Source organism: Marmota marmota, unplaced genomic scaffold (assembly GCF_001458135.2).
Source record: "Marmota marmota marmota unplaced genomic scaffold, marMar, whole genome shotgun sequence".
In the NCBI taxonomy this organism is placed as follows: domain Eukaryota; kingdom Metazoa; phylum Chordata; class Mammalia; order Rodentia; family Sciuridae; genus Marmota; species Marmota marmota.
In genome coordinates, this window is record NW_026000222.1 from 15,525,487 (window position 1) to 15,538,861 (window position 13,375).

The window sequence follows — 13,375 nt, forward strand, 5'->3', positions numbered from 1 at the left end:
AAGTAGTTGTTTAATTGCAGCACAGCATGTTTTCACAGATGGAGGTAGTGAAATTGTGAACAAACTTTGCAGAACTACATACATTGATCAAGAAACTGAAGTTAGCCAGGCACAGTGGTGCATGTCTGTAAACCCAGCTACTTGGAAGACTGAGGCAGGAGGATTACAAGTTCAAGGCCAACCACTGAGTTTAATCCCTAGTACCATGAAAAAAAAAAGCTGTTGTCTAACTGTACTGGATGTTCTAATCCTTGGAAGCCATGTCAGACAATGTGGAAGTTTCCTCTTAATTTGTCCATTTTCTTATGTAACATGCTTTTCGGGGGACAGAAGAATTCCCCCTTACTTTCTTTTGAGTGAAAGGCAAAGCTTCAAGATATGCTAAAATTTTTAAATTTATCATTTAGTTACAAGTTAGAAACTTTGCATAGCTTTATTATCTTTCACTGTGTGTTCTGGGGTTTGATCTGTTTTACTACCAGCTAAACCCAAATGAAGGCAGGGAAAAGGTGAAAATTTAAGCTCCTCTTGGCCTAGCTGCCTTCTGGTTATAGTGAGTTGTAGTCTCTCTCCAAATTGGATTAGAGTCCAGAAAGCTTTCCTCCCCCGACTCCACCCCCCCATCATTTAATGGTGATGCATTCAGGGAAGCAAAGTATCTTAATCAGTGTGTGTCAAACTTGGAAAATGAAGCCAGGCACTGTGGTACATACCTGTGATTCCACTCAGGAGGCTGAGGCAGGAGGATCACAAGTTCAAGATGAGCCTGGGCAACTTAGATCCTGTCTTACACAGGGCAAGTGATGTGGCTCAGTGGCAGAGCACTGCCGGGTTTAATCCCAGTGTCACAAAAAACAAAACCAAATACTATAAGAAATGTATAGTTCCGTTAACCTTTTTTTTCATATAACTTTAGTGTTATTTTTATTATGTTGTTATTGAAATGTGTACCAACGTAGGACTCTGCTTATGGCTTCTTTAGAAGTATAAAACTTCACGAACTGATGATTATTTAGCTGAAGCCAGTTGCTGCTCCCGACATGAGTGGTGTAAGTACTATGGTGGCAGCAGGGCTTGGGTACCTGTGCCACTGTTACTGACGTGGCCCCAGGCTCTCCTGCCTTGACTTCAGCAAGTCCACTGCAGAACCACTGTGCCTCCCTAGTGCTGGGATGCCATCTGATTGTGGCTGGAACTGAACCACACTTATGAGGTCATTTCTCTGCTTATTAGTTGTAAAGCTTGGAGTCATTAGTCGTGATGACTTCTGACACAGTTCTTCGTTAGAAGGTGTTAATGCAGTTTTTGTTTTTTTAAGACTGACTGAAAAAAAAAAAAGTTTAGACATTAGAACATAGAAACTGACAGTCTGAAAAACACTGTCCTGGAGGTTAAGAGCATGAGCCCCCATCAAGGTCCCAGCCCTGCCAGCTCTATTTGTTGACTGAGCCAGCCACTCAAATCTGAATGTCATGTCCTCATCTCTAAGACGATAGATCACAGTACCTCAAGTAAGATGCAGGTAAATTTCTTAGCTCAGTGCCTGCCATGAAGTCAGTGGATATTTGAAGTCATCAATAAAAGAAAGATTGAGCATTTGGACAATAGTCTTGAAGTGGATTTTGGATGGCTTTTTTTTTTTTTTTTATCTCCTGTCCAGTGCTGAAAAGGTTATGAATAAGAGATGAAACAAAGTCAGAGGATTTGAACAGTGTCATCATTAAATGGGGTTTGGATAGCTTTAGATGAATGTGTCAAGTTGAAGTTAAGGAAGAGGACTATCAAGTAGAGGGGACTGGCTGCTGCCTTTGTCACTCTATTCATCCATTTAAACTTTTGCTCACACATGTTATGCTTTGCTCTAAACTGTAGTTCTAGGTAGAAAACTATTGAAACGCATTGCTCCAGATATTTTATAGGAGCAAGAGGTATCACCTGGTAACATGTCATGAATTAAAAACAAAAACCAAAAAAAAAAAAAAAAAAAAACTCCAGCCAACCCTTTTCAGTATATTTAGATGGTTGTAAATGAATTTTATCCAATATTTCATCCCCAAGAAGCAAGAACTGAAACATGATAGCCTAAGGAATGGGTAAAAATCCGATGAAGTAGTAGATTCTATCACCATGGAGTAGGTCTGTTAAAACACTTAATTTTTGAGGCAAAAGAAAAAACTCTTCCATGAGCCAAACATGGGAGTTCTATGGTAGTTCTATCACAGCATATTTATTTTAGCCCTAAAATTGGCTGAAATGTAACCTAGGTTAATGATTAGCCCAGTGGTTATCAGAACTACTTGGATCCACAGGGCTTCAAGCAGTTCACCTGCAGGAGTCTACAGAAAGCAGCATGTCCCCTTTACTCCTTGGGGCTTGGCTACTGATTCTGAATCTAGTGATATCTGCTAGGAGCCAGAAGACAGAACCCTTAAGAGGCTCTGGGGACCAATCGCTCTTCCACAGAGCTGATCGACATGACTTTGCCATTATGATCCCTCCAGGAAGCACAGAATGCTTTTGGCAATTTGCCCACCAGACTGGATACTTCTATTTCAGTTATGAGGTACTTGGGTTTCTCTGGCCATACTGGGAACTATTTTTTCCTTTTGTAAAATGAGTCAGGTTTAGATCAAACCAAATTCTAGCTGTCTATTATGCTGTGATCCCCACCTGTTGATGAAATAGACCTGCAGTTAGAGGGAAACTCTTGGTGAGAGCTGGAGAATAATTGCCAATGGTAGCTCAAACATATGGCTTGGCTTCTCAAACTGGGGCCGCAGAAGTGTGCTCAAAGCCATGGGACAAATTCCTGGAGAGGCAACCATTGCATTGATTTGGATTTGGGGATGAGAGGAGTAAGGATACATTTTTAAATATATTTTTAAAAATTGATATAGGAGGGCTAGGGTTGTGGCTCAGTGGTAGAGCACTCGCCTAGCACGTGGGAGGCCGTGGGTTCAATCCTCAGCACCACATAAAAATAAATAAAATAAAGGTATTGTGTCCATCTACAATAAAAAATATTTTTTTAAAAAGTAGATACAGAGTCCCCAGCATGTAAAAATCAATAAAACGTGAATATAGTACAAAGCTGGATGAAAACACATGAAACTTGCAGACTGACCCAGAAGTTTAAAAGAAAGCTGCTCTACTGAATGGGGTTGGGGGAGCCACATCTGCTATACTAGAAGCCTTTAGAGGAAATTCTGGCAGATTGGAGAATCGCTGGCTCAATCTATTTCTTTTAGCAAGGTAAATGTGTTCAAGTTCCTTCTTTACAAGTACTTTTGCCCATATTGTGATCTTACACCACATTGTTCAAGGATAATGAACAGTCAGTATTAAAGTTAGAGGCTGTTCTTTTCTTCTTTCCTTCCCACCTCCCTCCCTCATTTCTTCCTTCCTCTGGGATTGAACCCAGTGGTGATCTACCACTGAGTTATATCCCCAGCCTTTCTTTTCTTCCTTCCTTCCTTCCTTTATTTATTTATTTATTTACTTACTTACTGGATGATGGTGGGGATTGAACCCTGGGGTGCTTAACCACTGAGTCATATCTCAGCCCTTTAAAAAAAAAAAAAAAAAAGGAAAGATAAGAAATCTGAGAAAGNTATATATATATATATATTTTTTTTTTTTTTTTTAAAATTCTGAGACAGGTTCTTCTAAGTTGCTCAGGGGCCGTGAAATTGCTGAGGTGACCTTGAACTTGCAATCCTCCTGCCTTGGCCTCCATAATCACTGAGATTACAAGCAGGAACAACTTGGAGGATCTTATTTTTTTATCCCATACTGGAGATTGAACTCAGAGGCCCCCTACCACTAAGCCAAGCCCCTAACTTTTGTTATTTTGAGACAGGGTCTTGCTCAGTTGCCCAGGTTGGGCCAATCTTTGGATTCTCCTGCCTCACCTGAGTAGCTCGGATCTCAGGTGTGCAACACTGTGCCTGGAGAGGCTGTTCTTTTCCTTTGTTCTTTATCTTAGAAAGCTGTTAACTTTTTAATATAGTAATAGATAATGTTGCTCTTACCCCACTGTAACTAAAAATTAAGTTAACTTTTCAGAACTTTTTCTTATCTTTGAATTTATATCAGAACAATAGCTACTATAGCTTGGACTTATCAAGATCCAGTTTGGGGACAGGTGTCCATGGAGTGCCCACTGTAGGCATGGGCTGCCAAGCAGCAAATGCCCAAATCTGGGATACCACCAGGGAGCTCAACAATCAAGCAAGTTCAGCCAAGAACTCTTCAGGCAGAATTGTACATATCAACTGCTCCATCCCAGCTGTGTGGCTGGAAACATGTCTGACATTGTAGATTGTTCAGAAGTGGCTCCTCACAACACCATTACTATGACAACCAAAAAGCTCAATTCCAAATTCACCAGAAGGGGGACTGGGTGGCCAGTACCATGCCAGACTGAGAACCACTGTGATGATAATTATGGGATGTCAATTTTACCACCTAGCTGGCTTCTTGGTGATGTAGCAGGGTCTTTCTTCCCTCCTTAATGTCTTGGCAGGTTCAGCGAATACTCGGGATGTCACATGACCGGCATGTTGCTGCCACTGCACATACTCCACAGGATTTCCTCATAGGCACCTCCCAGGATGTTCGGGGCCAGATTAATTTTTTTGTCCAAGAAACAGGTCTGTTTTCATCCCCACAGCTATTATAGTAATCAGAGGTTTCTATGAAAGTGAGGAAATAATGAGGAAGTACATAGAGATGGTAAAATGGTAGGAAGAAAATTTAGCCATCACCACCAAAACCAGTTTCTTGGAGACCTCTGACATCTAAGACTGTCCACTGGCATTCCAATGGCAATTTGGGAGCAGGGTCTCAAGGTGAACATTATAACCACTGGGTATGAAGCTCAATATCTACCCCCAACCCCTGTACTAGGGATTGAACCCAGGGCCTTTCATGCTAGGCAAGTACTCTACCACTGAACAACACTCTCAGCCATAAATTGCCCAGGCTGGCTTGTAACTTAGATCCTCCTGCCTCAGTCTCCTAAGTAGCTGGATTACAGGTGCCTGCCACTGTACTCAGTGGAAGCTCAATTTTCTCATTTCTCTAAATGATCAAATTATTAGAAAGTAAGAAACAAATTACAATACAGATTTCCATTTAACAAATTTATCATGGGGACACATTTCTTTCCAGTCATCAGAATATTTCAGTCATTTAAAAGCAGATTCAGAAAAAAAGAAAATGCATGGTCATGTGAGATATCCACACTCCACAGCAAAGCACTTCTCCAGCCAGAAAGTTCCTACAGCCAGATCAAGCTTATTCCACTTTGGACAACACCAGGCAATCTTAGTAACTAATCAAGTGTACTAAAAAACAAAGACAGATTTTCCCAACAGAGGCATCACCGTGTACCACATGTGTAGGATACTCATTCTGTACTGAAGGATGTTTAGCATCTTTGCCCCCTACATGCCAATAGTGCCTCCCAAACATTTTGCCTTTCAACATTGCCATGCTTTTATAATTTTACCCTGACCCACGATGCACACAGAGGTGACCCAGTTCAAAAGAACTCTAATAGAAACCCCATCAGTCATTGAACAGACCACGGGGCAGGCAACACTCCAATAGAGTAGTGTTTTTCATTCACAAAGCATCAATTTTTTTCCCTAGTTTGAAGTTCAAGGTGGTGTCCCAGCTTTAATGGAATACAAGAAACAGGCAAACACCATAATCTTTAATTTCAACAGTCAAGCAGGGTTATCTTAAAAAGATGGGAATTACAGGTTAGAAGAAAGGGAAAACACTGTTATCTATCCAGTATAGAACTGAAGTTACTGATACTATCCAGTATAGAACTGAAGTTACTGATATTCAGTAAAATATAATTATTGGTAATATTTAGTAAGACTAGAGCAGTGTCCTCCATGTAAAAAAATGGGATTGGGTACTTCCTAAGTAAAATGAATGTGATGCAGTAGCAATTTAAAAAGGGGAACAGGTATCTCCAGGAAAACCTTAAGATAGGGTGGGAGACCAAAGACTTGGTAACAATCTAGGAATTCCTACAGGTTATTATCAGCTCTGTCTAAAAAATCAGCAAAATCACTTTGGTTCTGTGCAAGTGTACGTCAACTTTGGAGTCTTCTATGAAGGGCCAGAGATGGACCACAAACAGATTCAAAGAAAACAACTGAACGATACCCTGGATGCAATTCAGGTAATGTTTTCTGTGAGAGAGAGACATCCATGGGAACTGATTTTAAATTTGGAGGAAGGATTAAAGAGTGGAAACCAAACAGGCAAGAGGATCTGAATCCTTTTAACAGATTTTTAAGACTTAGATTATTTTATTTTTTTTTTAAGAGAGAGAGAGAGAGAGAGAGAGAGAATTTTTTAAAATATTTATTTCTTTTTTAGTTCTCGGCAGACACAACATCTTTGTTTGTATGTGGTGCTGAGGATCGAACCCTGGGCCGCACGCATGCCAGGCGAGCGCGCTACCGCTTGAGCCACATCCCCAGCCCCTGGACTCTTTTTAAAAATATATTTTTTTAATTGTAGATGGACACAATACCCTTATTTTATTTATTTATTTTTATGTGGTGCTGAGGATTGAACCCAGTGTCTCACACATGTGAGGCAAGTGCTCCACCACTGAGCCACAACCCCAGTCTAATTTATTCCACGGGCTTCCAAACTAAGACTCACAAACCAAATAGGGCCTACTACCTGTATGTATGTATATACACACACAAACTGAGAAATAATCCATATACATTTCACTAGATTTTAGTATATTCACAAGATTGTACAACCATCTCTAGCATCTAATCCAGAATAATTTCATCACCCCCCAAAGAAATTGTACCCGTTAGTCACTCTCCATTCCCCCATAATCTCCTCAGCTCTGGCAACCACAATTCCATTGTTTCTATAGATTTACCCTATCCTGTAAATTTCACATACATGGAATCATACATGGGACCCTTTGTGATTGGTTTCTTCCACTCATCATGTTTTCAAGGTTTATCCATGTGGCACATATTAGCACTTTATTCCTTTTTATGGCTGAATAATATTCTCTTGTGTGAACATACATTTTATTATCCACTTAGCAGTTGAGTTGTTTCCACCCTTTGGCTACCACAACGTTGCCATGAATATGTGCCTCCAAGCATTGTTTCTACCTTGTCTACCTAAAAGTAGAACTGTTGGGTTACATTGTAACCAAAATGTTCCCACTAGCTGTGTATGAAAGTGATTTTGACACATCCTGACACTTATTTTATAGTCATACTGTAGGTATGAAGTGGTATCTTGTGGTTTGAGTTACCTTCTCTAATAATTAATGTTACATATATTTTCAAGCGTTTATTGACCATGTGTATGTTTGGTATTAGGGATTGAATCCAGAAATGCTTTACCACTGAGGTATATCCCCAGCCTTCTTATGTTTTGAGAGGTTCTTGCCAAGTTGCTTAGGGACTAAGTTACCAAGGCAGGCCTTAAAATTGTGACCCTACTGCCTCAGTCTCCCAAATCGCTGGGAGTGCAAGAGTGCACTACTGGGCCTGACTTTGACAGGGTTTCATTAAATTGCCTAGGCTGACTTTGAATTTGTGATCCACTTTTTTCAGCTTCCTGAGTTGCTGGGATTACACATACTTGGCTACATATCTTCTTTAAAAATACTTTGCTCTTATTTATTTATTTATTTTTGGTACCAGGGATTCCCTTTATTATATTTTATTAGAAACAGGATCTCATCGAGTTGTTTGGGACCTTGCTAAATTGCTGAGGCTGGGTTTGAACTTGATCCTCCTGCCTAAGCCTCCTGAGCTGCTGGAATTACAGGTGTGCACTACCATGCTCAGCTTCCTTTGCCCATGTTAAAATTGGATTTTTGAGTTGGGGGGTTTGATTCAGTTGTAGAAAACTTGCCAAGTATTCACAATTCCAGCACCTCCACTCCTGCCAGTAATTCTTTTTATTTTTTGTGGTACTGGGGATTGAACCTAGGTGCATTCTATCACTAAGTCACACCTCCACGTCCTTTTTATTTTGAAATAAGATCTTGCTAAATTGGCAAGGCTGGCCTCAAACTTGAGATCCTCCTTTGTCAAGCTTCCTAAGTCACTGGAATAATAGGCATGTGCCACTATGCCCAGCTTGTTGTGTCTGTATTGTAGAGTTGTAAGTTTTACTTACATAACCTGGACAGGAGTCCATATCAGATACATGATTTGCAGATATTTTCTCCCATTCTGTGGGATTTTCATTTTCATTCTTTGTTGTTCTGGAGACTGAATCCAGGGTCTTGTGCACACTAGTCTTGTGACCTACCACTGAGTTGCAACCCAGCCCTTTCTTAAATTTTGAGACAGGGCTCACTAAGCTAAGCTGCTCAGGCTGGCCACAAACTTGTGATCCTCCCACCTCAGCCTTCCAAGTAGTCAGGATTATAGGCATGTGCCACAGTGCCCAGTTTTTCTTTCCTGATAGTCTCCTTGGTGCACAAAAGCTTAGTTTTGTAAGTGAAAGTTTTATTTTTATTTATTTTTGTGGTACTGGGGACTGAACACTATTGTAAATGGATGTTTTATTTGAAGTCATGCTTATTTGACAAATACAAGTATCTATGGACTGCTTTTGTGCTGCAGTGGCAGAATTTGTAGTTGTAAGAGATGAGATGGTCAGTAAAACCCAAAATATTTACTGTCTGTCCCTCAGAGTCTGCAGGCAGAAGAAATTACCAAAAGTGTAATGAAAGGCTTAATACATGCTTAAATCTAGAGATCTTCTGGAAAGAGCTTTCTACTTAAAGCACTGAAGCCGTTTCATCATTGAAAAAACAAAACAAAAAAAATTTTTTTGGTTGGGGTGTAGCTCAGTGGCAGAGCATTTGTCTACTACATATAAGGCCCTGGGTTTTAACCCCAGCACTGCACAATATTTGTTTGTGTGTGTATGTGTGTTGGGGATTGAACCTAGGTCCTTGCGCATGCCAGGCAAACACTATACCACCAACCCACACCCCCAGTTCCCACAATATTAAAAAAATAATAATAATAAAAAAATAAAGGCACTCTACCACACTGTTGTATAGTCCACTTTTCATATACAGCAAAACTTTCTTTTTGGTACTAGGAATTGAACCTAGGGCCACTCTACTGGAGTCATAATCTTACCCTGCACCACCCTCCCTTTTTGAGTCAGGGTCTCACTTTGCCTTTAATTTAAACTTGTGATCATTGATTCTCTAGTCCCAACCTCCCAAGTGACTGGGATTACAAGAGTGTGCCACCACACCCAGTTTCAAAATTAGCATTTATCAACCATAATAGTTTTATAGAGCTGGAGTTTTAGCTTAGCAGTACAGCGTTTGCCTAGAATGTGCTGGTTTGAGCCCCAGCATAGCCAAATAAGTACTATATTTTAAAATCATAAGGAAATTACTTGACTTTAAGATAGGTTAGTGCTGCTGAGCACTCATGAGGATAGGTGGGGAATGGATCCCTTTATTTTTTCCTCCTATAGGAGAGTACACGAAAGGTGCACAACAATGTCTTCCACATGTGGCGATTCTACACCTTGGCACGAATGAGGAAAATGGCTGACTTTTTCCTTGTCCAGTCAAACTACACCTATGTGAACTGGTGGTCAGCAGTTCAGAGCCTTGTTATTGTTCTTTCTGGGATTTTGCAGCTCTATTTCTTGAAGCGTCTCTTCAGTGTTCCAACAACTACTGACACAAAGAAGCCAAAATGCTAAGCTGACTACAGCATCCTGGCTTTTTTTTTTACTGGGGCAGCAGCTTTTTCAAAACTTTAGTCAAATCACCTTTATAAAATTATTGGGGGGAAAAAAATCAATTTAATATTTTAATCTATTACCCTTATCAACAAAAGCAAAATGGCAATAAAATAATAAAAGTGCAAATGTTCAGAGTTTAACTATTTCTAAAATATGAATTAAATGCCAAGATTAAAAAACTTTTCATCATAAAACAGTCCATTAGCCTTCAGTGATTCTACTTAGAGGTTAACAGAAAACCCTGGAAGGGAGAAGAATAGAAAACAACGGGACAAAAGCAAATTTGCTTGCAGATATTAACAGGAGTTGGTAGAGTGCTTTTTGTAGTTTAAAGTATTTTATTTTTAGAGATGTTTCCTTTGGAATTAAAAGTTTTATATTCATTTAAGAAATTGTTTTGTTTTACAGTACATGTGGTTTTTAAAACTTCTGGCTCTGAAATGTTCTCCTTTATAAAATATTTTAATTCTACAAGAGATTTTGGGGAAGTATGAGGATGAAGGAGCTAAATTATTTCAGGGTTTGTAATTAGTGCTTTTTTGTCCAGTCTAGTCAGGCTGATAAGACAAATGTTTTATAAAATCAAAGAAATGAACAAAATTATAAACTGGGATCATCCCATCCAAGAAAAAGAAGATAAAAAAGAAAAAAAGTAAAAATATAATCAAATTATACTCATAAGACCACATGCTTACTTAGTAAAAGAAATATATAATATAAAAATAACTCCTCTACCATTTTCTCCAACCCCCATTATTTGCCACGCACTGTGCCTTATGCTTTATAATCATGATTCCTAATCCTAAAAAACATTCTTAGACTGATGGCTAAAGCAGTTTTTTTTTTTTTAACAGAAGGAAATGAAGCTTACGGAAGCTCAACAACTTATTCATAGCTGTATAGCTGACAAGTGGCAGAAGTAGGATTTGAATCCAAGTTTTTCTTCCATACCATATAGCACTTACTGTATAGAAAAGCAGCTGACTAAATTGCACTTATTATTTTAGCCAAATTCATACCTAAAACCTCAGACATGGTCAACTATTATATAGCAATATCTTTTGTGAATTAATAAATAACAAAGAAAATCCATTGTGTTCTTACCATGAGTCCGGAAAACAGTGTTATCACAGATAACAATAATACTATATTCTTGTCCTCAGTTCCAATAATTTAGAAGCTATTACTCAGAACAAGAAGCCCCCTGATTCAAATATAAAAGTATTCTATTTAGTTACAAATACAAATGATCTAAAACCCCACTTTTGAGTCACTTCTGTATAGTAAGAATCAGCCTGCACCTGTCAGTGATAATGAGAATATTAAACTAAGAAGTCCCTGTAGAGGTCACAGTGCTGACAAAATTCAACATGATGGCGGCGTCTGCATAGACACAGGAAACAAAGCTAGGCCCTTCCACACAGATGTTAAGTTCTTGCGATGACTTCATTTTAAGTCAATGTCTCTTCATGCCGTACATATTCCCCAATGTCTGCTTGATGAAATACCACAATCGCCATGGGGTCTACTTTTCTGCAGTCTTGTGTAGACTTTGCTGCTACCCCAAAACCCTGGGATTCAAAAGAAGAGACACTAATTCACTCAAGTCATTCAATAAGCCCATGTTGAGGGCTGAAAATAATAAAAATGAGAAAAAAACAATTCTTGTCCTAGAGGAATTCAAAAGGTGCTTAGAAATTAGTTTCTCAGGAGCACAAATTGAAAATACATCCTTCTTGAATAAAAAGACACTTGGTTTTTGTAATAGCTACCATCTTTACTTACCAAAGGGATGTCTGCCATGGAGTATACCACCACTCCCTGGTACTGAGAAGTGTTTTCAGTAATTCGACCCAGACCAGATTTCAACACATGGTTTCCATAGAGGAAGGACTGCTCTGCTCCAGGCTTTATCCATACTTTATACTGTAAGATAGAATTAAAATGCAAGAGAGAAAAAAAAAAACAGTAATAGTTATATCCCTGTGAATAAGTCAGCTGCTGTTTTGTGATTATTTCTTTTTCTTTTTTTAAAATATTTTGCTTTTTAGTTGTAGTTGGACACAATATCTTTTATTTTTATGTGGTGCTGAGGATGGAACCCAGGGCTTCCTACGTGCTAGGCAAGCCCTCTACCACTGAGCCACAACTCCAGCCCCTGTGATTATTTCTAAAAACAATTTTGGGGGCTGGGATTGTGGCTCAGCGGTAGAACGCTGGCCTAGCACGAGCGGGACCGGGTTCGATCCTCAGCACCACATAAAAATAAAGGCATTGTGTTGTGTCCATCTACACCTAAAAAATAAATATTAAAAAAAAAAAAAAAAAGAATTTTGGGGAAGGGGTAGTTGCATTTTTTCCCCTCAAATTGTTCATCCACTGAACAGAACTGCCAAAAAGTTTTCTCAACTCTACAAGCAATTTTTCCCATGGACAGTTTAACAGTTCTTTTTCTGAATCCCAGTACCCTCCTCATCACAGCCATTTATCTGGTTTCTGATCTTCAACTGGATCTGCACAGGCTTTTCTACTTTGCTGGAGATTACTATACTATGCAGCTGCATGGCCACGCAGCAAGACTTTAAAAAGTCTCCTTGTGCTGGCATTGGGCCAGGTACTCTCAGGTACTCCACAGGAAAACAGCTGTCCAATGATTTGCGTTCTTTCTTTTTTTTTTTTTTTGGTACCGGGGACTGAACCCCGGAGTGCTTTGAGCTCTTGCTTTTTTTTTTTTTTTCTTTTGTTTTGAGACAGGATCTCACTAAATTGCAGAGGCTGCCTCGAAACAGGGATCCTACTGGCTCAGCTTCCCGAGTTGCTGGGATTATAGCGTGTCACCATTCTAAAGTGCCCCTTATCTTTGATATCCTTCCCAGTGACGAAATGGAAAGCATCCCACAAACCTTGGCATAGGGTGCAACGTAATCCAGAGCTGTAATGTGCAAACGGAACTTGTGGGTCTTAGTGAATTTTCCAAAGCAGGTCCCTAGCGATACTAGCTTGTCCCCGGAGATATTGGCGGCCAGTTTCAAAATCTTCTCACTAATGGGATAAGCAGGAGGAAGGTTTCGAGTTAGGGAGGCTCAGGGGACGCAAGCCTCCACTGTATCCACACTGCCCGCCCAGCAACGCCTCACCTCACGTAGTACACCCGGTCGTTGTGCAGCCTGAAACAGTAGGTGCCATCGGGCCTGTCGACCAGCAGCTGAAGATTCTCCCCGATGCTGAGGGTAAAAAGAGGACTGGAGGCCGCGCCCGAACGGATTCACCCCGTACCGCGTCCCCACTCCACCCAGGGTCCACCGCGCACACACTCCCTCGTCCGCCCCACGTGCTCCTACTATTTGGCTATCTTCTCAAACATTACACGGGTCTCCTCCTCAGTTAAAGGCCGCATTTTCCCGCTGGGTTGAAACACCGGATCCTCGTGCCTCGGCTGCCAGGAACGGAAGTCGGGTTCCGGCGGCTCCCTGGCAACCCCAAAGCCTGCCTCTCTAGCCCCGTCCTGCACTAGTGCCCCCTAACGTGGAGGACCGCCGAGGAAAGAAAATCCTCCAGCGAAGAAACCATAGAGACA

The 13,375-nt window shown here is 40.3% G+C and overlaps 2 protein-coding genes across 2 annotated transcripts; one reads left to right on the forward strand and one right to left on the reverse strand.

Annotated features, from left to right (window-relative positions):
- The first annotated feature begins 2,303 nt into the window (after positions 1-2,303).
- On the forward strand, positions 2,304-9,924 carry Tmed6 (transmembrane p24 trafficking protein 6). Its single transcript, XM_015496149.2, has 4 exons — positions 2,304-2,563; positions 4,526-4,652; positions 6,054-6,202; positions 9,523-9,924. The coding sequence occupies exons 1-4, from the start codon at positions 2,351-2,353 to the stop codon at positions 9,754-9,756; spliced, it is 723 nt and encodes a 240-aa protein (XP_015351635.1). The 5' UTR covers positions 2,304-2,350; the 3' UTR covers positions 9,757-9,924.
- Positions 9,925-10,116: 192 nt separating this feature from the next.
- Positions 10,117-13,298, reverse strand: Nip7 (nucleolar pre-rRNA processing protein NIP7). Its single transcript, XM_015496151.2, has 5 exons — positions 13,140-13,298; positions 12,936-13,022; positions 12,702-12,840; positions 11,584-11,724; positions 10,117-11,369 (listed from the first exon to the last, which is right to left on the reverse strand). The coding sequence occupies exons 1-5, from the start codon at positions 13,193-13,195 to the stop codon at positions 11,250-11,252; spliced, it is 543 nt and encodes a 180-aa protein (XP_015351637.1). The 5' UTR covers positions 13,196-13,298; the 3' UTR covers positions 10,117-11,249.
- Positions 13,299-13,375: the final 77 nt, after the last annotated feature.